Source organism: Leopardus geoffroyi, chromosome D2 (assembly GCF_018350155.1).
Source record: "Leopardus geoffroyi isolate Oge1 chromosome D2, O.geoffroyi_Oge1_pat1.0, whole genome shotgun sequence".
Lineage (NCBI taxonomy): Eukaryota > Metazoa > Chordata > Mammalia > Carnivora > Felidae > Leopardus > Leopardus geoffroyi.
Genome location: NC_059334.1, coordinates 80,914,835 through 80,940,770, shown reverse-complemented (window position 1 = coordinate 80,940,770; position 25,936 = coordinate 80,914,835). Strand labels below are relative to the sequence as shown.

At 41.0% G+C, this 25,936-nt stretch overlaps 1 protein-coding gene, 1 long non-coding RNA gene and 1 pseudogene across 3 annotated transcripts in view; 2 read left to right on the top strand and 1 right to left on the bottom strand.

Moving 5' to 3' along the window:
- EEF1AKMT2 (EEF1A lysine methyltransferase 2) overlaps positions 1-25,936 on the top strand; it is a 38,982-nt gene that overhangs the window by 3,269 nt on the left and 9,777 nt on the right. Inside the window, exons 4-6 of one of the 2 annotated variants that reach the window (XM_045439170.1) lie at positions 9,030-9,137; positions 11,791-12,007; positions 16,201-16,602. In XM_045439170.1, the coding sequence (XP_045295126.1) occupies positions 9,030-9,137; positions 11,791-12,007; positions 16,201-16,295 (420 nt within the window). In that variant the 3' untranslated portion in view covers positions 16,296-16,602. Of the gene's footprint in view, positions 1-9,029; positions 9,138-11,790; positions 12,008-16,200; positions 16,603-25,936 lie in introns of those variants that run through there. The other variant, XM_045439171.1, reaches the window with a different exon arrangement.
- Positions 1,488-1,858, bottom strand: LOC123577181 (annotated as a pseudogene).
- On the top strand, positions 22,413-25,432 carry LOC123577185. Its single transcript, XR_006701748.1, has 2 exons — positions 22,413-23,791; positions 23,891-25,432. It is a non-coding gene; the product is annotated as an uncharacterized LOC123577185 (long non-coding RNA).

Sequence of the window (25,936 nt, the reverse complement as noted above, 5' to 3'; positions counted from 1 at the left end):
ACCTTGTGCTTGAGTTGTTCTAGTTTAGTAGAGGACGGGTGGACACAGAAACCGTTAACACTGTAGCTTGACGTGTGCGATATTAGATAACTGTGGGTAGAAAAGAATGATTAGCTTTGGGGAAAAGGGGTAGGAAGGGTCTTGGAGGAGCTAATATCCAAGCTGGATGGAAATTGCACAGGCAGAGTGTAGTGAGTGTGGGTGGGGTGTAAGAGAGAAAATTTCAAGCAATGGAAACAATGTTTAAAGGCATGAAGGTTTGAGGGTGCTTGGGTGGCTCAGTTGGTGGAGCATGAGAACTCTTGATCTTGGGGTTGGGAGTTCGAGCCCCATGTTGGGTGTGGAGATTGCTTAAAAAAAAAAAATCTCAAAAAAAGAAGACGTGAATGTTTGAAGCAGCATAGCATGTACTGGGACTGTAAATAAATTGGTACATTAGAATATAAAGTGTATGTTTGAGATGGACAGAGTTGAGGATTAAGTTAAAGGTAGGAGCCGTACATGTCATGCCTAATAGGTTAGATTTTACTTTTAGGCTATGGGGAGCCATTAACATTTTACTTTTTTTTTATTAGCAATTTTTTTTAATGTTTATTTTTGAGAGAGAGAGAGAGAGAGAGCGAGCGGGGGAAGGGCAGAGAGAAAGGGAGACAGAATCTGGAGCAGGCTCCTGGCTCTGAGTAAGCTGTCAGCACAGAGCCTGACACGGGGCTTGAACTCACAAACCGTGAGATCATGACCTGAGCTGAAGCCGGATGCTTAACCAACTGAGCCTCCCAGGCACCCCCACATTTTAATTTTTATATATTTATGTACTTTGAGAGAAGGAGTGCTAGTGGGGAAGGGGCAGAGAGGGAGGGAGAGAGAGAGTCCCAAGCAGGCTCTACACTGTCAGTGTAGAGTCTGACATGGGGCTGGATCCCACAAACTGTGAGATTGTGACCTGTGCCAAAATCAGGAATTGAACGCTTAACTGAGCTACTCAGGCGCCCCACCATTAAAATGGTTTTTGTTTGTTTTTTGTTTTCCCCCACCATTAAAATGTTTTAAGCAGTGGACTATGATTAGAAAAATTTATAGTAAATGTTTTTGAAACATCAGGGTGTAGCATATATGTGTTAAAGTGCACAAATCAAAAGTGTGTGGCTCAGTGAATTATCACAAAGTGAACGCACCTATGGTCACCTATGAACTATCACCCTGGTCAAGAGGTAATGTGTTATAGACTCTAGAAAACTCCCCTGAACTCCCCGGCAGTCCTTTCTAAATTACTCCCTCCTTCCTTTCTAGAAGTAACCATTAATCACAAAGAATTTTAACATCAAAAGATCAGTTTGCCTGTTTTTGAATGTATGAATGGAAGACTCGGGTGTATATTCTTTCTAGTGTCTTCTACACGTTCTGTGAGAGTCACTCAAGTTGTGTGTAGGAGTAGCACATTCATTTTCACTGCTGTGTAAAGTTTTTTTGTTTGTTTTTACAAGATGTTACAAACCTACACCTTTGTTTATTTACTTTTCAGTTAGTTTAGATCCTGGAGGGGTACAGCATCGCACGGAGTCCGTGGCCGATGGCTTTAGCAGGAAGGTTCCTTCGGAATTTGGCACGAATCATGCCACTGTTTCCATGAGCACGTTACTTTCCCCCAGGTTGCTCTGCTTTTGTTTGGTTTGCCACCAGGAGTCACTGTGTTGTTCTTGGCTTTGTACACATAAGCACATCTCTTGCCTAGATAGAATTCAGTTTCATTTCGAGCATAAACACCTTCAATTTTAAGAAGAGCTGTGTTCTCCCTGTGGTTCTGGACACCCTGCTTATAGCCAGCAAAAATACCCTTGGACCACAGCCTTCCAGACATATTTGTCATTTTAGGAGTCCTGCTCCCAGCAGGCCTCCACAGGTTCCAAGATGGCGGAAAGAAAGGGCTGTATGATATTTAATTATATTGCAGTTTTATTTATTCATTCTCTTGTTTACCTGTAGATTCTTTTGGATTTTAATGGTTTATTTGTAAAGGCTAATGATTTATCCTTTGAAACTAGTAGTTTAAGTAGATTCTTTTAGATTTTTTCACATATACAGTTGACTCTTGAACGACATGGGTTTGAACTATGTAGGCCCACTCATTTGTGTGTTTTTTTTTTTAATAAATATATATACGGTACTGTAAATGTATTTTCCTTATAATTTTCTTTTTTTTTTAAATTTATTTATTTTGAGAGAGCGAGTGAGTGCAAACATGGGAGGGGCAGAGAGAGAGGGGGAGAGAGCAGGCTCCGTGCTGTCATCGTGGAGCCCGATGCGGGGCTCGAACTCATGAACCATGAGATCATGACCTGAGCTGAAATCAAGAGCTGGATGCTTAACTGACTGAGTCACCCAGATGCCCCTCCTTATGATTTTCTTAATAACGTTTTCTTTTCTTTAGCCTACTTTATTGTAAGAATACAGTGTGTGATACACGTACAAAATATGTGTTGACTGTTATCTGTAAGGTTTCCAGTCAACAGTAGGCTGTTAGTAAAGTTTTGTGGGAGTCAAAAGTTAAATGCGAATTTTTGACTGTGAGGGGTGTCAGCACTCCTAACCCCTGTGTTGTTCAGTGGATAACTATATAATTATGCAGACTGTGAATAATGGCAGTTTTATTTCTTCCTTTCCAAGCCTTTATAACTTTTTTCCTCTTATTACACTGTCTATGACCTCTAGTAGAATGTTGAAAAGATGTGATAATAGAAGACTTCCTTGTCTTTTTTTCCCCCTTTCAGAGATCACTTTGAATATTTCACTGTTAGGTATGATGTTAGCTTGTAAATTTGTTATTTGTTTTGTAGATCAGTTAGTACCAGATTAAAGAAGTTTCCTCCTATTCCTCCTTTGCTAAAAGAGAGTGAGTGTGAGAGAGAGAGTGTGTATGTGTGTGTTTCTCATGAATCTTGTAATTTGTCAAATGTTTTTCCTTTATCTCTTTGAGATAATCATATGAGTTTTCTTCTTTAGGCTATTCGTGTTGGTGAATTACACTGATCATTTTCAAATGTTAAGTGCATCTCTGGAAGAAACCCAACTTATATATATTATTGGATTCAGTTTGTTAATATTTTGTTTAGGATTTTTGCAACTCTGTCCATGAGAAAGATTGTCTTGGTAATTTTCCTTTTTTGTAGCGTTCTTGTTAAGTTTTAGTATCAGGTTATGCCAGCGTCACTGAATAAAAATGTATTTATTGAAGGAGTTTATTAATGATTAGTGCTTTTTTTCCCCTTAAATGTTTGGTAGAGAGGTGCCTGGGTGGCTCAGTTGGTTAAGTGTCTGACTTTGGCTTGAGTCATGATCTCATGATTCATTGGTTCGAGCCCTGTGTTGGACTCTGCAATGACAGCACAGAGCCTGCTTGGGATTTTCTCTCTTACCATCTCTCTCAGCCCCTTCCTGATTCATTCATTCTCTCTCTCTCTCTCTCTCTCTCTCTCTCTCTCTCTCTCTCTCTGTCTGTCTCTGTCTCTCTCAAAATAAATAAGTTAAAACTTTAAAAAAAGAATTAAAAAAACGGTAGAATTCACTGGTGAAGCCACCTAGATAGGTAGTCTTTTACAGGAAGTTACTTTCTTTTTTAATGTGAACTTATTAAATGTATTTATGTAGAAAAGTGCTCATTAAGTATATAGGTTTTACAAGATGAACCCTTTGTGTAACTCACCAACCTGATCAAGAAATAAAACATTGTTAGCTCCATAGAAGTAGCCCCTTTGTGCACCCCCCCCCCCCTTACCCCCATTCCTTTCTAAAGTTAACCACTATTTTGATGTCTATCATCATATGTTAGGCTGCTTTTGAGATTAGCTGTAGTGGTTTCTCATTGTGGTTTGAATTAGCGTTTCCCTAATAACTAAGGATATTGAGCACCTTTTCACGTACTTACTTGCCATTCGCGTATCTTTGGTGAAATGGGTGCCACATTTTTGGCCTATTTTTAAATTGGGTTGTTTGTTTACTTACTGTTAAGATTTGAGGATTCTTTATGTAATCTGGATATACGTTCTTTGCCAGGTAGGTGGTTTCTAAGTGTTTTCTCCCATTCTTTGGCTTCTTTCTTTATTCTTTTTTTAACGTTTTAATTTTTTTGAGAGAGAGAGAGAGAGACAGATAGAGGCAGAGAGAGAGAGGGAGACACAGAATCTGAAGCAGGCTCCAGGTTCTGGGCTGTCAGCTCAGAGCCCGACGTAGGACTCGAACCCATGAATGCGAGATCATGACCTGAGCCGAAGACGGATGCTCAACTGACTGAGTCACCCAGGCGCCCCTTTTCTTTTATTCTCTTAATAGTATCTTCTGAAGGGTAGGAGTTCTTGATTTTGATGAAGCTTAAAAAAAAGTTCATTAACTTTTTTCTCATGGATTGCTTTTGTTGTCATAATAAAGAACTTTTTGCCTAACCCAGGGTCACACAGATATTCTCCTATGTTGTCTTCTGAAAGTTTAAAGTTTTACCTCTTATGTTTAGATCTGTGATTCTTTTGGAGTTAATTTTTCTGTAAGGCTTGAGATACTGGTTGAGGTTCTTTTTCTCTGGCATATGAATGTTGAATTGTTTCATCAGTTTTTGAAAAAATTGTCCTTTGTCCATTACATTGAGTTTTACCTGTTTTTGGCGTGACGTAAATGGTAATACGGTTATGCGCTTTATTTTTTTTGATCTGGCTTCTGCTGAACTTGGATTTGTGAGGTTCCTCTTTTCAGACATGGCTTTCAGTATTTCACTGTTCATTTCATTATACTATATGAAAATACCACAATTTAATTATTTAGTCATTCATTCATTTATACATTCGTTCTCCCGTAGATAGAGAAACATTTGGGCTGTTTCTAGTACTGGATTATTACCAATACTGCTAAACAGTTTTCCAAAACGGTTGTACTAGTTTATGCTCCTACTGGAGTGTGTGAGAAGTCCATTCTTGTGAGCACCTGGTCTTGCCAGTGATTATACAATTATGATTATGGCATAACAGTGATTATGAAATTATACGATTTCAGTGATTCTCGGGGGTGTGTAGTAGTATCTCGTTGTTTTATTATTTCCTGGTGACTAGAGATGTTGAGCATCTTTTCATACGCGTTTTGGCCATTTGGCTATTCTTTCTGGTGAAATGCCTGTTTAAGTTTTTTGCTTATGTTAAAATTGAGGTGCCTGTGATTTTCTTATTGATTTGTAGGAGTTCTTTATATATTTTGGGCATGTGATCGTTGTATTGACAGTATCTTCATCTAGTGCATCTAGTTTAATATATAATTTAATAAATTATTAGTGTTTTTGAATATTGTGTATTAAACCTTGCCTACCCAGCGTCATAAAGATATTTTCCTGTGTGTTCTTCTAAAAGCTTTATTGTTTTCTTCACATTTAGGTTCTGATCAATTGTTGTATGTGTTGTGAGGTAAAGGTTGAGGTTTATTTTTTTCCTCGTGATTATCCAGGTAACCCAGCACCATGTATTGAAATGTCCATCCTTTCCCCCCAGCAGTTCTGTTATAAGCCATATAGTGGTGTGTGCTTGGGTCTGTTGCTGGATCCTCTGTTTTATTCCTTTGAGACTGTTTGCTTATATGCCAGTGCCTTGCTGTCCTGATTTCATGTTTGGTTGATGTCAATTCTCCAACACTGATCTCTTTTCCATTGTTGTCTTGGCTGTTGTTAGTTAGCTTTTTCCATATTCATTTAAATTTTAGAATAATCTTGTCACTTTCCGGGAAAAAAAAGAACACCTGGCATTTTGATTAGGGTTGCCCTGAATTTACAGATTAATTCAGGGAGGATGCATATTTATTTAAAGTTTAAACTCATTACCTTTTGGGGGAAAAAAAAATCATAGGATTTTGATTAGGATTGCATTGAATTTGGGGAGGATTTAGACCTTAACAGTATTGAATCTCTGAATCCACAAGCATGATATGTTCCTCCATTTATTTAGCTGTTTATATTCTACCAGTAATATTTTGTAGTTTTCTCTGTAGGGGTCTTCCATATCTTTTCTTGGCTTGATCCTTAGATGTTTGTTGTTGCAGCTGTTATTGTTATGCTTGTAGAATGTATTTTCTTTTTTTTTTTTAATTTTTTTTTTTTCAACGTTTATTTATTTTTGGGACAGAGAGAGACAGAGCATGAACGGGGGAGGGGCAGAGAGAGAGGGAGACACAGAATCGGAAACAGGCTCCAGGCTCCGAGCCATCAGCCCAGAGCCCGACGCGGGGCTCGAACTCACGGACCGCGAGATCGTGACCTGGCTGAAGTCAGACGCTTAACCGACTGCGCCACCCAGGCGCCCCGAGAATGTATTTTCTAATAGTTCATTGCTAGGAAATAGAAACAAAACGACAGGTTTTTCTATTAATTTTGTATCCAGTAATTCAGAAATTAATTCTGATAGTTTATTTATAGATTCTTTTTGATTTTCTCAAATATAGTAATGCAATATAGTTTTATTTCTTTAATTCCAACTTTGATGTCTTGTTTATTGAAATGCTATGTAGTCTGTTTATTTCTTTATTTGAGAGAGCGCGCACTCAAGTGGGGGAGTGGCAGAGAGAGAGAGGGAGAGAGAATCCCAAGCAGGCTCTGCACTGCCAACGGAGAGCCTGATGGGGGGGCTCGATCACATGAACCATGAGATCATGACCTGAGCTGAAATCAAGGGTCGGACCCATAACCGACTGAGCCACTGAGGCACCCTGAAATGCTGTGTGCTCTTGAATACATTGTTGAATAGAAATGAATAGAATGAAGGCAGGTAGCCTTGTTAACACTGCCTAGTATAAGAGAAAAGCTTCTATTTTTCACTATTAAATATGATGTCAGCTATAGGTTTTTATAGATGGTCTTTATCAGATTGAGGGTGTTCCTTTATATTCCTAGTTTTTAATCATGAATGGGGGTTGAATTTGATCAGCTGCTTCCTTTGATATCCACTGTGATGATTAGAGGATTTTTCTTCTTGATTCTGTTAATGTTGAATTGATTGATTTGGGGGAGACGGTGTCTTTACTTTTTTTGACATTTTTATTGAAATAGTTTTGGGGATTGATTGTTCATTTTTTAAAAATATTTATTTATTTTTGAGAGAGAGACCGAGAGAGAGAGAGAGTGTGTGAGCTGAAGAGGGGCAGAGAGAGGGAGACACAGAATCTGAAACAGGCTCCAGGCTCTGAGCTGTCAGCACAGAGTCCGACGCGGGGCTCGAATTCACAAACCGCGAGATCATGACCTGAGCGGAAGTCGGACGTTTAACGTTTAACCGACTAAGCCACCCAGGCGCCCCTCCTGTAGGTCTTTTTCTAATATCAGTTTTTCCCCCTTGGTTTCTGGTCATTTGTTATTTCCTTGAATGTCTGCCTATTTTCTTCTGAGTACCAGAAACCAAATGTGAAAAATGTTGGGAGATAGTTTGAGGTTTTGGATGACTGTTCTAAAAACCTAAAACGTCTATATATGATATTTTTATAAGTGCTGTTATAAGAACAAACAGACATGGGAGAAGAGGGAACTGGTAGGAGTCAATTATTAATAGAATTATCCTGGGTTCCTGATGGGGAAGGAATTGAGGGAAACTGGGAGAAAATGAAGATCTCGAAGAGCATGGAGTGAGACAGCTTTAAGAGTAGAAGATTGGTGTCATTTGCAACAACGTAGATGGAACTAGAGGGTATTATGCTATTAGAGAAAGACAAATGTCATATGACTTCACTCATATGAGGACTTTAAGATACAAAACAGGTGAACATAAGAGAAGGGGAGCAAAAATAATATAAAAACAGGGAGGGGGCAAAACATAAGAGACTTAAATATGGAGAACAAACAGAGGGTTACTGGAGAGGATTTGGGAGGGGGGATGGGCTCACTGGGTCAGGGGCATTAAGGAATCTACTCCTGAAATCATTGTTGCACTATATGCTAACTAACTTGGATGTAAATTAAAAAACTAAATGAAGACTGAAAAAAAAACCCCAAAAAACAAAAACAAAACAAACAAAAAGAGTAGGAGGTTGGCATCAAAGACCTTTAGATTAAAAAGAAAAATAGTCAAAGGTTGCAAAATTCTGTGCAAAACAATCAACATGTTACTAGAGTTTAGGAATCAGTCACTTAGTGTTGAAAAGTCTAGGGAATCTTAATGGATGGTGTTGGCATATGTTAAGTTTTGAAGGAAAGAAATTGTGTAAATATTGAAGAGCAGGAAGAGAATTTTAGACTACACTGTACTTTTCAGCTGCTTTTCTCCAAGTTTCCTTTGAAATGACCTTGAGTCTGATTGTTCTAAAAATGTTCAGCATGGTGTTAGGGGTGGGGGTGAGGAACAGACGCCATCATACTTTTCCCATAAGCTCACACACCCTAGGTGGATTCATATGGCTAGGAAGCAGTGGGACTACAGCTTTAGGCCCAAAACTCTCAGATCCAGTGAGCCTTCATTCTTTGAGAATATTAATACCTGCCCTCACATGTGTTTTGTAAACATTTCAAAAACAAAAAAGTACATGTGTAAGGTGTTGAATAATCACATGGCTGGATGTAGAATTGCATAATTTATAATCACACTTGAAGGAAAATTTTTCAAGAATTTACTACATATGCATTTTATTTATTTGTATAACTTAATTGTGTTAAGTAAAATTAATGACAGATTTATGTGTGAATTAGAGCATATCCACATCAGAAGTTAATGTTACATTTTTCTGCTTGAGGGTAAAAATATCATGTGTACATTCTCATGATCTTTGAGGGAATGAATTTTCTTTTGAAATTGAAATCAAATACTGTAAAAACAGATGAATTGTCATTTGATGTAAATTCAGACTCTTAGTTTCTATTTAGATCTACAATAAAATTTAAACAGTGTAGATTATTGGATAGTATATGTCACTTGATCTATTAAAACAGTCCCGGTCCTAAAGGAATATTATAATTCATAAGCAAAGCAGTATGTTAAAACTTCATTTTAAACTAAAGTATAAAATTGTTTCTCTGTCTCTAGGCAAAATTTGGATTTTCTAATATTACTGGAATTGATTACTCTCCTTCTGCAATACAGCTTTCTGGAAGTATTATAGAGAAAGAAGGTTTATCTAACATTAAGCTGAAGGTAACTATTATATTACTATAACTTATTTGTAATAAAAGTTACAAAGTTTAAACATTTCTAAAATATATTTGTTGACAATATCTTTTGAACTCATAAATTGAGGGTTCATTATAGATCCAAATTGAAACATTTTTAAGTAACTATTAAAATTTTGAGTCTAGTCAGCTTGGGGAAGTGATTTTCTCTTCTTCCTGGTGTGCAAGTGTGTTCTTTCATGTCTGCAAACGCAAATCATAGCTAACTTTGGATTACCTGGATCAAAAAATTTGATTTTGCCTATTTTACGCTTTTGCCTGGATAGCTAATAGTCCTTCATTTAGTCTGAAACGAAACTCTGAGTTTCCATTTCTATTACTGCTACTACCATTCACCTCTTGTACTAACCCCAAACCCGAGGAGTTATCCTTGATTCTTCTCTCTCCTTTAAGTGTGGCTTCTAATTCTCTTGGTTTTATCTTCAGAGCCTGTCAGGCAGGTGACCATTCCTTGCTATCTCCACCGTTCTCTCCCGAGTCCCGGCTCCATCGTTTCTTGCCTGTGTGGCTACAGTGGCCTCTTACTTGGCCTCTCTGTTGCTGCTCTTGCCACGCCACCGTCCACGACCACAGGTCAAGCGGAGTGATCTTTTAAAATACCAGCTCGTGGGGCGCCTGGGTGGCGCAGTCGGTTAAGCGTCCGACTTCAGCCAGGTCACGATCTCGCGGTCCGTGAGTTCGAGCCCCGCGTCAGGCTCTGGGCTGATGGCTCAGAGCCTGGAGCCTGTTTCCGATTCTGTGTCTCCCTCTCTCTCTGCCCCTCCCCCGTTCATGCTCTGTCTCTCTCTGTCCCAAAAATAAATAAACGTTGAAAAAAAATAAAAAAAAATAAAATACCAGCTCGTGTCGCTGCTTTGCTCACAAGTCTCTAAGGGCTTCCCCATCGCATTGAGAGTGGAATCTGAACCCCCCCCCACTGTGCCTCGCGAAGCCCCTCGTTTCTTACCTCTTTTCCTTTTCGTCACCTGTGTTCCAGTCATGCTGGCTTGCTCTCTGCTCCTGAAACATGTCTAGTCTGTTCTTTTCCGGTCTTTACACCTTCTGCTCTCTGCCTAGAATATTCTTGTCTCAGATCTTAGCTTACGTGGCTCATTCTCATCAGTCAGATCTGTGCTCCAATATCACCTTCTTGGGTCTTTCTTTACTGCGTTTTCCAAACCATTTCTCTTCCTAGTCGCTCACTGTCTTCATCATTCTGTTTTTATTGTCTTCATACCACTTTATCTAGAATTATTTGTTCAGTTCATTTACTTGTCTGTTTCTTTAGAGAACATAAGATATCGCTTCTCGGCCTTTTGGCTAAGATCGGATGTAGAGAACGTAAGATGTGTTCTCATACAGGGTCCCTTTTCTTTTTCGTTTACTGTTATGTTCCCAGTGACTGGAAAGTCCCTGAAGAGAACAGGTGTTCACGAAATACTTACTGAATAAATGAGTACTTTTATACAGACATTTCGGATAGGAGCTTCTCTAAACTTAGCTCGTAGGAATGGTAGTCATTTTTTGCTTCAGGGATCCCGAATACTTTGGTGTGAGGGAGGAGGGGAAAAAACCCATGTTCAGACGCAGGGAAACAAAATCCACATTTTTAAATCAGAGTGTTTTCGGTAACATGCTATTTATGGTTCCTGCATTAAGTTTGTGTGAATAATCATGAGGTGATTACTTTTTCAAAGCAGCTTTTCAGAATTAAGTCTGCTGGCCAATTATTGTGACCACGTCAGACGCTCCTCACGTGTTCAGAGGCGATGGCGAATGAGTGTGCTGTGCTCGTGTAGGACTTTCACAACCCAAAGCGCACGCTTATCAAGTGAAGTCACTGCAGTGTAAAGAGTCACTTCGTGCCTTAAGCTTCAAGCCGTTCCTTACATCCGTTCGTTCCTTTGTGAGCTGCTGAGTCAGGGCCACAGAACTTCTGATTTACCAAGTTTACATCACACAGCTAGTAATATCAGCCAAAAGGCATCTTCCTTCTAATGACCCGTTTGAGTGCCACATACTTTTTGTCATCTTTAAGAATGTGTCAAATATTTTTTTTTTTACGTTTATTTATTTTGAGAGAGAGAGCACGCGAGAGCACACTCGTGCCTGCACGTGAGGGGAAGGGGGAAGGGGCAGAGAGAGAGAGAGGGAGAGGGAGAGGGAGAGAGAGAATCCCAAGCGGGCTCTGCACTGACAGTGCAGGGCTCGAACTCACGAACTGTGAGATCATGACCTGAGCCGAAATCAAGAGTCGGATGCTTCACCGACTGAGCCACCCAGGTGCCCCCCAATATTCTGCTTTTTGACAGAAATGACTTTTTCATCAACCAGGCTTGCGAGCTTCGTTATGTGCTGGTGTTATTAGGCAGTACACCTGGCTTTGATTTGTTTCCAAATTTGTAGAGATTTGGAATGTCCAGGAAACACTTGTCAGTCTCTCTTACCAATCTTCGCTTTAATGGTCTTGGAATGACGTGCATAAAAGTTAGCTATAAAGTCGGAAGTATGCTTGTTGTATGTAAAATGCCATCATAATTAATTGGTCCTTTTAGCTATGACCTTTTACAGATTGTCACTTAGATTCAGTAAAAACTGTATGTTAATCGTTCTCACAAAGACGTTGATTTTTAATATAGGTAGAAGACTTTTTGCATCTTTCCACAGAGCTGTCTGGATTTCATATTTGTGTTGACAAGGGGACTTTTGATGCCATAAGCCTTAATCCTGACAGTGCAATCGAGAAGAGGAAGCAATATGTGAAATCCCTCTCCAGGGTGTTGAACGTCAAAGGCTTTTTCCTAATAACCTCATGTAATTGGACCAAGGAAGAGTTGCTAAACGAATTCAGTGAAGGTAAATGGTCACCTGTTGTTTAAACGTGTGCTTACCTCAGGTTTAACGTACTTCAATAGGTTTTCTCTCGCTTGGCGTTTGAGGGCTTTACTTTTCCATTTGTGGGAATTGCCTGCTTCTCTTCTCTTTTAACTATGTACGCAAAGGACAAAGAAATGATACCCAGAGACCCAGAGTCCTTTCCAAAATTTTCCAAGAAATCCTGGCAGTTAGGTGCTGTGCTAACACAAGCCTGTGAAACCTCAGTTCCTTGATTAAGCTGCGTACTCTCTTACTTAGAGACTCGGACAGAGAGCACGCCTACCGTGCCGGCTCCAGGGTGCTCGTGTTCTGGGAGCCGGTGATGCACAAATGCAAGTAGTATTTTTGTAAACATCTTACGTGGTGAGAGTTTTCACTCTGTCGATACTTTCTTTGTCTTGCTAATGGTCATGCAGGTATTTAGGATTTATCCTCTTTTCCGCTTACGTAGAACAATTATTTTCAACGTGGCACAGAAACAAAAGGTAGGGACTTTGTAGTAGAAATATGACCTGTTAGCTCTTGGGGAAATCTCTTCCTTTTTCATGGTTTTGGTTCCCAGATGGGAACGTTTTTCGCCCCATTAGGGAAGTATAATTAGTACCGTGTCTACCAAGTGGGAATCTTGTGAGAATCGAGAATCTATAGCCTATACACAAATATTTTGAGAGCTTTGGCAGACTGTTCCTTGCATATCTTAAGGAATATATTACCTGCCAATGTATTCATGCAGCGCACAGGTGCTTCTGGGAAAGTACCTTGAGAATCCAGAACTAGTGTTTGCTTTTTTTTTTTTCACGGTCCCTTTTTCAGATTAGTATGGAGTTTTTTAAAGAAATGAGAGGAACTTTTAGGATGGAATATTAATAATAAATGCTACGCTACTAAATTTTTGTTAAATTTGAACCTCGGTTGTCCCAAGCTAATGGGAAATGAATTTATAACTGTTTTGCATGCACTTTATCTTAGAGTTTGTTTTCTTTTTTGGTAGTAAGGGAATAGGCGGTGGGAGGGAGCACAGTTAACACATGTCTTTTTGTGCGCATTCAGTGACTTTGGCACGTTATATAATGTAAAACCTGAAGTGTTTGAGGCTTGAAATGTGAGCTTGTGGTTTCGTTACTACTGCCTCTGGAAAACAAGAATTATATGTGATTTATTGTCCTGTACTTCGTGCCATTAATTTTACTATCTTCCATGTTAAATTTGTTTCCTTTAGAACTGTTGAGGCCCCGTGTCCATAGTCTTTCCCAGTTCCAGAAGCTTGACAGTTTTAATAAATGCTCGAAGTTAACACTGTGTAGGGCAAGTTTCTTTCCCGGTTCTTAAATACAGGTGTTCTCTTTTACCCCTGGAACCACCAGACAAAAACATATTTGTCTGTCTTTGATAATGAGGAACAGACTTGAGCCTGGTAAAGAGTCCTTAAAATCGTGTCTGTGTCTGAGAACCACTTTAACTTATGTTCAGTTTTAGAGCTTAATACAGAATTTAAATAAGCAAAATGTTACAACAGGAAATGTTAAATATGTACAATTGAAGACGTTTTTAGCCATGTGTCTCTGAGAATATGGTGTTTGGAGTTGGGCACCCAACACTCACAGAATACGTGTATCACTGCTGAGGGTCTTGGCGGTAGCTTCTCAAGATTGGCTCCCATGGTCCCTTTTGCGTAGAATGAAGCTTGCTTTACCGGTCTTTAAAGACTTTTTGCTTCTTTCCTTATCTGAAACATAAATGTTCATAAAACTGTTGAAATCTTGTACTTTTCCTTTACAGCCATATCTATAGAAACATTTTATGTTGTCATTTGTTTTGGTGAGGATTACCGGAATCATTTGCCAGACATTGGGGTGTTCTAATTTGATGTCCAAGGAACTGAACTTTCTTAAAACTACTGAATTAAAAACATTCCCGAAAACCTATTTTACCATAAAAGTAATCTAAATTCGTTATGAGAAAGATTGAAAAATGTCAATAACCCCAACACATAAGCATATAGATTAAAATAACTAAAAGTGGGGTGCCTGGGTGGCTCAGTCGGTTGAGCTTCTGACTCTTGATTTTGGCTCAGGTCACGATCCTGAGCCCCACGTCGGGCTCCACATTGAGAGTGAGGCCTGCTTAAGATTCTTTCCCTCTGCCTCCCCCCCTCCCCCCAACGTGCACGCATGCGTGCTCTCTCTCCTAAATTAAAAACAAAAACAAAACAACAACAACAAAACTAAAAGCATTTGTTACCTATCACTGGAATACAACCGCTTTTTAAGATTTTGGTGTAGTATCTATTAAAATGTAATCACTTCAATTCTGTATAGTTAGTTTTTTTTTTTTAATTTTTTTTTTTCAACATTTTATTTATTTTTGGGACAGAGAGAGACAGAGCATGAACGGGGGAGGGGCAGAGAGAGAGGGAGACACAGAATCGGAAACAGGCTCCAGGCTCTGAGCCATCAGCCCAGAGCCTGACGCGGGGCTCGAACTCCCGGACCGCGAGATCGTGACCTGGCTGAAGTCGGACGCTTAACCGACTGCGCCACCCAGGCGCCCCATTTCTGTATAGTTAGTTTAAGGAGTTAAAAGATTAGTCCTGGAAAATTCACACAGACCTCTCCATTTTCTCCAAATTTTTATTATGAAGTATTTTAAGCCCGTGTAAAATTTCAGAAAACAGATAGATTTTGTGCCTGTATATCCAGCACAGTGGCTCCATTTAGAGGCCTGTCCTTTTTTGGAAAAGCTTTCTTATGATCAGTTTTAATGAGCATTTTAATATATGGTCATTTGTTAAAATTTGGTGCAGTTTGATTAAGAATGTGAGTTAGAATGCACAATGAAACCAAGTACAAGAGGCCAGTTGATGCAATAATATATATCCTGTTATATTTTTTCTGTTTATCAGAGCTATTTCAGCTGCAGTTCGAAAATGCGGACACCACCCTTTCCTAGGGAAAAAAAAATCGACCCTCCAAACTAATAGACCTATCACTGAAGGAAAACCCTGGTTAACTTCCCAGCCTTGTTTGTCCTGGTTTAAAATCATAAAATGTTAAATTTCCATTTTTTAAAAATGTTTATTTTTGAGAGAGAGAGAGAGAGAGAGAGAGAGAGCATGAGCAGGGGAGGGGCAGAAGCGAGGGAGACACAGAATCCGAAGCAGGCTCCAGGCTCTGCGCTGTCAGCACAGAGCCCGAACGGGGCTCGAACTCACAGACCATGAGATCATGACCTGAGCCGAAGTCAGGCCTTAACCAACTGAGCCACCCAGGCGCCCCCAAATGTTAAATTTCCATTTTATTTTGTAGTTCAGGAAAATGCCACCTTACCTCATTTTGATCTTTACAAAATCACTATGAGGTCGGTAGGGGCACTGGCATGTGTAACCTCCTTGCTTTGAAAAGGAGGATCCTGGTAGCCTATCTTTCACCTCGTGAAGTGGTCGAGCTGGGACTTGAACCCCTGACTTTTGAATCCATGTTAATTTAAAAACCACACGGTGCTTCCTTGAAAATTCCTACTTCCTTTTCTTCCCAGATTCTTAGTTCAGTTTGGGTCTTGATCTTTGGTTACATACTCTTTTTGTTGTGGTAAAACGCGTAGAAGGTAAGATTCGCCATTTAACCCTTTCGAAGTGTACTGCTCTGTGACATCGAGTGAGTACGTTGCCATTGTTGTTCAGCCATCACCGCCCTCCGCCTCCAGAACTTTTTCATCGTCCACAAACGCCTTTTCACTTCCATGTTGTTTGACCCTTCGGTGTTAAATACTTCGGCGTGTGTGGTGTGGGTTAAGCCGCTACCGAGGAAGCTCTCAGAACCGTCCCCGCTACCTGGGATCGTCTCTGCACACGGTGGCTCCTTCCTGCAAGGTGCCGCGGTAGACGGAGGGACATACAGAGTGTGAGAGAGAAGAGACCAGAAGTGGGGGAAGGGAGGGAGGAGGGAAAGCCTCTTTCCTGCCGGTCGACTTCGGTCTTGGCTGCTGCTTGCTCAGTTTAAAGCGTCAGTGGGGACGCACGCAGGGGAATTGAAAATTTACCACGTGAAATTCAGTCGCGACTTGGAGTCTGGAATCAGAGTTTCGCGAAAGGTTCGCAGGTACCTCGTTAATACAGACTTCCCTTCGCTGTGGGACTCAGCCCCTATTAAAAATATTTTAATCTTGTCTGACAGGGTTTGAACTTTTTGAAGAGCTGCCAACACCCACGTTCAGCTTTGGAGGCAGATCTGGAAACAGTGTAACAGCTTTGGTTTTCCAAAAAACGTGAGACCTTTCACTGGACAAATTCAGTTAGCTTTGTTAAGAAGCTCCACATCAAAGTAGCCCTGACACAGAAAATGCACGTGCAAATACGTGCTTAGTAAGTACCGCAGGATGTGCACGTGTTGAACGGACACGAAGGGTCGGTAAAGATACGCGCTCACGGGGGTGGTTGAGTTTTAGAGACCCACCGAGAATCATGTCAGGTTTTCTTTTGTCCCTGGAATGTAAATCTTTTTCTCTTCGATTAAAACTTTTCTGTAACTGCTGAACAGTTAAAAACTTTAAAGCAGTAAATGAATTTCCAGAAAGCACGTGCTCTTGGTTTTTGTGCCTTGGTGAAGTCGAATCGAATGGAACTGCTTGTTCAGATTGGGTGAAATGACTCCAGGGCCAGGGTCATAAACACCAGCCTTCTTCGTGTTTTATTAGACCGTTTGTGAAACATCATAGGTATACTTACTGTTTGGGGTTGAATGGTGGTTATTTAAAAAAAAAATTAATACCCGGGAAAGTCCCCTAGTTTTCATGTATACAATTAAAGGCAGATAAATGTGTGAGTTGATCAGGAAATATTTATTGAGCTTGTTTGTTGCCGCCGATGGGCTTTGCTTTTTTTTTTTTTTTTTTTTTTTTAACCCGCTTTGAGGGAAAAACAGGAAGTAGAAAAGACAACTAACAGATACTGTTATCTGCTGGCTCCGTGTTAAGTTACGTTACGTTATCGTATTAAATCAGCGAATCCTCCCGATATCTTGTGAAGGTGTGTGTAACTTACTCCTGTCTCCACTGGAAGGACGAGTACAGGGTGGAGCCGGGATTCTTTGGGTCTGACTGTTCCCCTGGCCGTTCCCCCGGCATATTCTGCTTCCCAGGTGCTCAGTAAGTCTCTGCCTTAATGGCAGTTGCGGTTCAGTGAGGGAACCAGGACTGGGCTGGAGAAGACGCTGCCAGGGAAGTGAAGTAGGATTTTCAGGAGCTCTGCCCCTCCTTTCTGGTGCCCGTGTTGGTCTGTGGGCTGGAGCCGGCGAGCCGTCCGTCCTTCGTCACTTTCCCCCACCTCCCTTTTGTCGTGACAGACTCTTCTGCGAAGGGGGGTGTGAGCTGGATGTGTACCTAGAAGCCCCCGGGGACGCGGGGACAAAGATGTCCCAGTTAGGGCCGGTTAGCAAGAGAAACAGCGTATTTATTAGCGTTTTTGAGGAGATAACGTGACCACGTGACGCCATCGTTGCATTTGGGCTAATACTTTAATTTTTTTTTTTTTTCAACGTTTATTTATTTTTGGGACAGAGAGAGACAGAGCATGAGCGGGGGAGGGGCAGAGAGAGAGGGAGACACAGAATCGGAAACAGGCTCCAGGCTCAGAGCCATCAGCCCAGAGCCTGACGCGGGGCTCGAACTCACGGACCGCGAGATCGTGACCTGGCTGAAGTCGGACGCTTAACCGACTGCGCCACCCAGGCGCCCCTGGGCTAATACTTTAATACGGGAGCCGCTACACAAATTTGAAAGCGACACAGTTTTTGATGATGTTCAGCTATTTGGGTCTGTGGGGGTTTTGTTTGGCGCATGTTCATCCGGTAACGAGCGAGTCTGGCATCCCAGCCCTTTCTCTCTTTATTTTGTCCCTGAGTGGGGTGGGGGGCGGGGTGGAGGGCAGAGGGGTTTGGTTTAGATCCACGTTCACCAGCCATTAAGGTTGCTACCTGCCTGGCACGAGATAACCGCAGACATTTACATAAACTTTCAACACAAATCCGATTGTTTGAAAAGCTCTCATTTTTAACCAGAGTGGCTGAGAAGTTCCTTCAAAATGTATGTGATTTAAACTTGTGAAAAACTCGTGTTGGTTTTACAAACGAGGCATGGGATCTTAACCCACGGAAACATGGTTTATCATTTACCAAGGAGGGTTGGTCTTTGTTGTGTTTTCGTATTACTCTTTCTTGATGTCAAATGTGACAATAGGATGGAAGCACTTTTTTAGAATTTTGCGTGGCTACGTGTGCTGTTTTAAAGCACTGCTCTGACAGACTGGGCTCTCCGTGCCGCCAGACGGAGACATGGGGTTTGATTCACTGATCAAACCCACCGAGCGGGTCTCCGTTGAAAAGCTCCTCGAGTCATCCTCGGTTGGGGGCGGCGGTGGTGGTGGTACGTCCCATTTGCAAAGATGAAGCATTTGGGGGGGGACCTTGGAGCTGTTGCTAAGGTTAGGAGAAGGGATTTGTCATCTCTCCCTGTCAGCGAATCATGCCGGAAGCCGGCCCCCCAGAGATTGCAGTGAGAACAAATGGAAGGTACCAGAATGCTAACAGTCAATTCGTGTTTCCAAATAACACCACACTTCAAAAACCAGGCCGGCAGGTGCCCCCAAGTTACCCAAACCGGCCGCAAGTATGTAAGTCTTGCACTTCGGGCTGTTATGTCACGTGACCGTGTGGGGACCCGGAAGAAAAGCGGTTTCGAAAGGGAGCGGTCAGTTCTGTGGTGAGCGCTGGTTTCTCTGGATGAGAAGTTGGAATTGCCACTTTATTTCATCAAAAGACGCCCTTATTTTGAGGAAACTCGTTTGAAATGCAAACGAAGCCTCTCTCTGGAGCCTGCACAGCTTCGTTGCTTCTCATTAGGACGTTACAGCCGCGGTAGCCGGCGCTTCTGTGCTCAGGAGGTGCGCAGGCCGGTCCCAAGGGGTTTGAGGCCGAATGGGCCGGTTACACCGATGAACAAGTCGAAAGTTTTCAGAACATTTTGCTTTAAGCCAGGTGCACGAGTTAGAGTTGCTTTTTGGGACTGGCGTTTATGCAGATGAGAATCAAACCTGACACTACTCTTGGCAGCTTGACTGAAGCCATTTTAAAATAGTACAACTGTCCCTGAATGATCCCCCTCCCCCCTCCTCATTGTACTAGCAGCAAATTTTCCTTTCTTCTTCGTCTGCGGTATGGATGCGATTTTCTGTTACTTGGGGGAAAGAAGGGAGGTAAACCTATACAAAAAACGTTTAGTGTTTGCAATGAATAATATGTTTTCAGTTCACTACTATTATTTTAAATTTTCTGTGATACCGTGATGTAGTAATGTAGTATATATATATATGTATATGTTAATTTACATTCATCCCGAGTATAATAGAAGCTTTAATTTTTAAGAAACCTGTATTAGCCTATAGCCTTTGGAATAATTTTCCTTAAATTGATATGCAAAGAGAGTATCCCTGCCTGTGTCAATAGACTTTGATGTATGTTTTCTTAAATAATTTCATTTTATATATTTACACACGTGTGTATGTGTCTGGTAGCCCCTGATGAAAATCTCTACAAATGTGAAAAATCCGTTGCTCTCCAGGCCGGCATTCTGCTGTGGGGAGACCTGGGTTTGATTTCCTGTTTTTGGCACTGTGAACTAGAGTGTACGTGCTCCAGAGACAGCTTTCTGCTTTGAAAGCAAGGGACCAAGTGTCTTGTGTTCCACAGTAGTAAAACCTCTTTAGCTATTTGTGTGTGTGTGTGGGGGGGGGTGGGGGGGGTGTTGATGGGCTCTGAAAGGAGTCTTGTCTAGTACACTTCACTGGAAGGAGGCTGCCCATGACCTAGAGCTTGATTGTGGGAGACGAGAAGCATGCTAGGTTGAAGGACAATTGCTTAGTGGGAAAAAATTAGGAAACCCTTGTCATTTCTCTGTTAGGCAGGAAACAGAGATGTCCTTAGAAGAAGGGGGAGCACAGGAGCATGTTTTATTAACAGTTAATGGAAGAAAATTAATGCTAATTTATTCGTCATACACACCATGCAATTTGTTAGAAAAGTAAAAGAATAGTTTGAAATTCTTTGGTCAATTGATGGATTCCTATGTTAGGGGCATAGAAATGAAACTCAACATTAAGCAGACAAACACCCGAGCCCACAGGCTACATAAATGCTGAATAAAACCAGCTTCACAATAGAACTCTGAAAAGCGAGGGGGAAGAAGCCTAATGAATGATTGAATATGACCTTAGCAAAATCCCTGGCGTGTTGTTGAAAGATCATTCATTTCCAGCTTAGATGTCAAGATGGGCTCCAGTAACCAGGAAAAAAAGAGAGCTTGAGTCGGTACTTACTGAGTTTTAAAAATCTTTACAACTCAGTGCATTAGACTAATCATTAAAGGGCTTCTCGAACTGAATTTTGAGCGGTCACTGTGTAGACCTGTGGTTTAGGCCCAGGGAAACCAAATTAAAAAGATAGGAATAATTCACAAGACATGAATGTATCAGTATCCTGCTTTTATGAAGTAGAACTTCAAAAACCGGATGGAGAGGCTGGCAGAATGTACTTTTGTCATGCTGATACCATTGTAAGAAAGACTTACAACTAAGAGATCACTTGTGCCTTAGAGTATTTGCAAATTACTTGTCCAGTTTCTAAGAGGAAGATATTAAAAAAAACCCAAATCTACTTTTTTTTCATTTTTAAGTGGCCCATTTGGAAGAAATGATAAATTCTTTTATGTTTTAAAATATGTATTGTTATTACCGCATCAGAAAATAAGTACTTTAGTGAGTCATCTTTTTTGTGTGCATGCTACCCGGAAGCTTTGTAAGGAAAGCAAATGTACCGTATTTGTTTTCCCAAATACCTAAAAATTTACACATGAACCAGCGATGAGCATATCATGGACATTGTATGAGGAGCCTTGAAAGAAATGTGAAAATACTCCAGTTGAATAAGGGCACCGTGAACTGTATTTCTCATTCTTCATTAACATACTTACAGACAGGCAGGTTAGCATTCTCTGGGATTCTCCGCCGGGCTGGGCGCAGTGCTCCCCGCGGCGCTCCTGCCGATGCCCTCCCTGCCTCTTGTCAAGGATGGACGCAGTTGTTGGGGGGGGGGGCGCGGGGGGAGAAGCTAAATGTAGAAAAGAGTGGGTGCTGCCAGTGCACGTTTTTCTCCTAACCCCTCCTCGTGTATGAAAATGTCAGTCCTTTGTTCCCATCTAATTTTAGTACATCCTGGCTAAAAAAAAAAAAAAAAAAAAGCCCACGTTAGGATGCTTTCCAACCATGGAACTTTGAGGGTGGGGTGGGCGGGGGAAGGGTAGAGGAAGGAGCAGTTTACATTCCATGTCCGGCTGCCTTTCTGCTACAGCATCTCGCCCTTACTCTGTTGATTTTGGTAATGAAATAAATTTAGATGCACTGAAGCAGCAATAATTAAGTTTTCCTTCCATGTCCTCAACAAGAAGCCTGGCTGGAGTCTGAATGGGGAAAATCATAATATGGCATTTAATAAAACATACTGGGCTGAATTAAAGAGCTGTATGCAAGTTTTGGAAGACAGGCCTGAAGTTGTGAATGAAAAACACTGCGCGTTGTCTTATTTATAAAATGTAACCTTTGAGGCCCAGTTGTGACTCAGCGAAAGGGCTTCTATGCTGTTGTTTTGAATGGGAATAATACTTGCTGACTTTTGAGAAGCAATCCTAAACGAGGCGCACGAGTCAGAGCTGTTTATTCCGTGTGGGAGCCCTAACATGTCTAGCAGGAAAGCTCTGATTTTGTGAAGAGAACCAGTTGGGTCAAAAAAAAAAAAAAAATTGATACTATAGTTTGCTCAAGAGAGAGGATTGAATTCCATGTAGCCTCATAGGTTGGAAGTGCCAACTAGTGTGGTTATTATTTAATTAAAAAGTAATTAACTGGATTAAACTATGAGGGGGATTCCACATACTGGACCTCACTGTGAAATAAGCCTGTCTCTTGGAGAAGTTTGTTCATTTCGGGCTCTGAGGTTTCCTCCTGGAATCTCTGTATGGTGAAGGTGCTAACGTAACCAGAAGTCAGAGGGATCATCTTATTATTACTAAGTCCATTTGATGAATGATTTAATTTATGACAAATGCAGTGTCAGATTATTTTCTGGCCTTGAAATTTGATTTGTTTTGGTTCCTTTCATTCTATAGTAACAGAGTTTAAAATCTGGTAAGTAGTAGAATAAATACGAAAGAGAAATGATTATTTTGAAATACTCAATTTGGGAGGAAAAAATGATTGCAATATAGGCAGGTCGCTTTCCTTTTCTGGGGTTCAGGTTTCGTCTCTGTAAAATGAGGGTGGTCAGTAGGTGATATTTAAAGTTCTCCACCCCGGTGCTGGTCAGCTTGGGCTGCCGTTGGCTGGGTAGCTTAAACAACAGGAATTTACTTTTCACAGTCTGGAGACCGGGAAGTCCAAGATCAAGGTGCCAGCAAGGCAGGCTTCATTTTGAAGACTCTGCTCTTGGCATGTAGGCAGCTGCCATCCCCCTGCATGTTCACACGAGCCCCTTGTGCATGCCTACAAGGGAGAGAGAGAGAGCACGAGAGCAGGCTCTCTCTCTTGAACACGAGAGCAGGCTCATAAGGGTGCCGATTCCGTCATGAGAGCCCCGCCTGCCTGACTTCACCTAACCCTGATTACCTCCCAGAGGCCCCATTTCCAAATACCATCACATTGCGGGTTAGGGCTTCAACTTGTGAATTTGGGAGGGGGTTGACACAAACATTCAGTCCATAATACCTGCTGAAGTTGATCTAAGGTTTAGAGATGGGTCTGCAAAATAGGTTTCCACAATAAATGTTTGTTTATTTATTTTGAGAGAGAATCCGAAGCAGCCTCTCCGTGCTGTCGGCACAGAGCCCAATGAGAGGCTCAGTATCATGAGCCGTGACATCATGACCTGAGCTGAAGAGTCAGATGCTTAACCAACTGAGCCACCCAGGTGCCCCGGGTTTCTGCTATATATGGGAAGTTTAAATACTCCCATTAGCTAAGAATCAGTTATTAGGTCATTTTACAGTTCTTTTAAACAACGGTATCTGTGTATGTGAAAAAATACATGTACGTATAATAAAACATTTGGAGCATAAAATCATGTATTTTTCCATCTATAAAACATCTTTGTACATTCATTGGTAAACTTCAGATTTGAGTATTGTTTGTCCCTGGTGATATATTTGATAATTTAGTTTGTATTCGTTTGACCATAGTATATTTTATCCAAGAAACTTAGAAGTTTACATCTGATTGTTTAGTCTGCTTGGATTGTATGTATAGAAAGATCGAGATCAAGATTGGGCCTGAGTAGGCACACAGGAATCACACTGACAGGTGACCTAATTTAGCACCCTGCAGCCCCAGGGCGCTGAGGCTTCTACCTTCTCATGCCGCACAGAGACCCTCGCTCGGGTGCCGTGCGTGAGCGTGCCCTTCTTAGGCCTTGTACCTCTCTGGGCTACTGCCTTCCTGTCCTGTACCTGCTTCTCCCCTCAGTGACACCGAAGTATGTTAACGGTGCTGGGATAGCATACACTTACTTAAACTTGGTTTCCCTTCAGAACATTTCTTTGGAGCCGGTTTGAGAAACGGAGACAGAAACAGTTGTGCAGACTTCACGTAATAGGGGTGTGAATGAGTATTAAGTAAGAAAAATCAATGTGAAGCCACTTAGCATGATTCCTAGCAAACGCCAGTGCCAGGTAAATATTCTCTCCTCCAAGAATCTGTCTTCCCATTGGGGCTGATAGATTGACTTGTTTGAGATCTTACCCCTCAGTGCCACTGAGTTATGTCTTCAGGTCCACTGTATTCCAAGAGTGTTTCGATGGCGGGGAGAGGCCAAGTGGTGGATAGGTGAGTAAGAGTGAAAATTTGGAACAGGTGGGCCTTCCAGAATTTCTTAAAAAACCGTTCTGTGTAGCTGCTGCTTCTTTAGTCATTTTCAACAAATGATCTTTATGATGTGTTTTAGCAAACTCTAAGGATACTCACATGTAAGGTCGTTATCTGTTTAAGTGGTAATTATTTAGTAATAAATGTAGGTATGATGGGGAAAATGTTCATTTGGATGCGTTTGAATTGAAAAACAAATGGCCAAGGACATGATGCACCTTCCATCACTAGGTCTGAATGCTAAGGTGTTATTTCCAACAAGGGAACTGAGAGCAGGTCCTTCGACTAACCATGCATCAGGTTCAATGAAGGTTGAGTTGGATTTGGGTCTTACCTGGCATTGAGGAAGCAGTGGGGCAGGGTTTTATCATTGATTTCCACCTTGCATCATCTAGATTGAATTTCTTTGATCAGTGAGTTGTATTTTGTTTCCTCGTTTTATGTTGAGTTAACGGTGCCATTCACAGTGACATTTCAAAGTTTGAGGTTGGTTAATACTTTAAATAGTTTATCTGATTTGACCTTAGTTTATAGCGGAACTGACAGTGTAGTATGTTGTGTACATCGAATCAGTTGTTTATCCTACCTAGTCTAGAAAACATTTGGTTTTCAGATTTGTATACTTAACCTTTTTTATTGGTGGGTAAGTGAATATCCCAGTGCCTGGACCCGGCTTAGTGTGACTAGAGAAATACTGGCCAGAATAGTGTCACTTTCTCTAGTCATCCTCAAAGAGCTGAAGTCTTTGAACTATTTTTTAAAAACTCTATAGAGATGAGATCAGTATGATAAGGAGGTATGTCCCTAGGATGGACGTAATAAAAGCTTCCCTGAGTTAGGGAGTTTAGTGCTATGGTGGTTAAATAACCTGGATTTGATCACGACTTTTGTTTTTTGGGGAGGGTTTTTTTTGTGAAAGTTAAGAGAAGCTGTAAAGTAGTAGTTAAAAAGCAAGCTAACTTCTCATATCACTTCTTCTTCGTTTCAGATCAGGGGCAGGGTATGTGCATACAAAATAGGCAAGGCCAGTCCCTCTTATAATGGATACAATAAAACAAAACATCTTTGCTTTTGGTTAAAACAGAAGGTTGACAAACTGCTGAGGAGAGTTAAGAAATTCACAGGCTAATACACTATGTGGGGCACATGTTCTTTTCATACTGCTCCCAAGGATGTTCTCTACCCTTTGGAGCCGGAGACTGATTATTTTCCTTGATATTTTAAACCCAAAGGATTCAGTCTTTAGATTGGGTATTTAAACTCTGTGAAATCACAAACTGTATGTCGTTTCACAGTTTCCTTTCTACATAATGAAAATGAAATTCACTCGGTTTCATTTTTATGGGGATAGGCAGGATAGCAGTGGCTTTGAGCATATCACTAGGGATGAGTTAAAAATAGATTTTTCTTGAGGCAGTGACATTATATGGTAGACAGTTGACAGGAGAGAAAAATTAAGGCAAATTTTGGGCTTGTATCATAAATACCAAATCTGAATTCCACTAAAGGCTATATAAGAAAAAAAAGGGAAAAGATTTTCATTTGAAGATGATAGCAGAAACATTTAGTCTGGCTGTGCTGCTGAAATATTTTCTAGATAAAACTCAGTGTATAACAATATGAAGATACTGTCACTTGTTTTTAGCTGTGTTTTTGGTGGAGGGTCTGAGGCCAAGCTAGGTTATGGGTGAGTAGCCATGTTAACAGTGATATCAATTAGAGTCTCCTTCAGCTCAGATCATAAATAGATCAGGGAAAGGTCAGGAATGAATTATGCTTTTCATTGTTACTATTAAAATAGTAACACAGGTTGGATAAGTTTTACATACACCAGTAACTTTGAATGTAAATTGTGAAGAGCCTTCATTGTATTCCTTTTGTTTATTTACCATGCAGAAACTTTTCACTGTCTTCCTTTTTCATGCTGGTGTTTTCTGGTAGCACATAACACC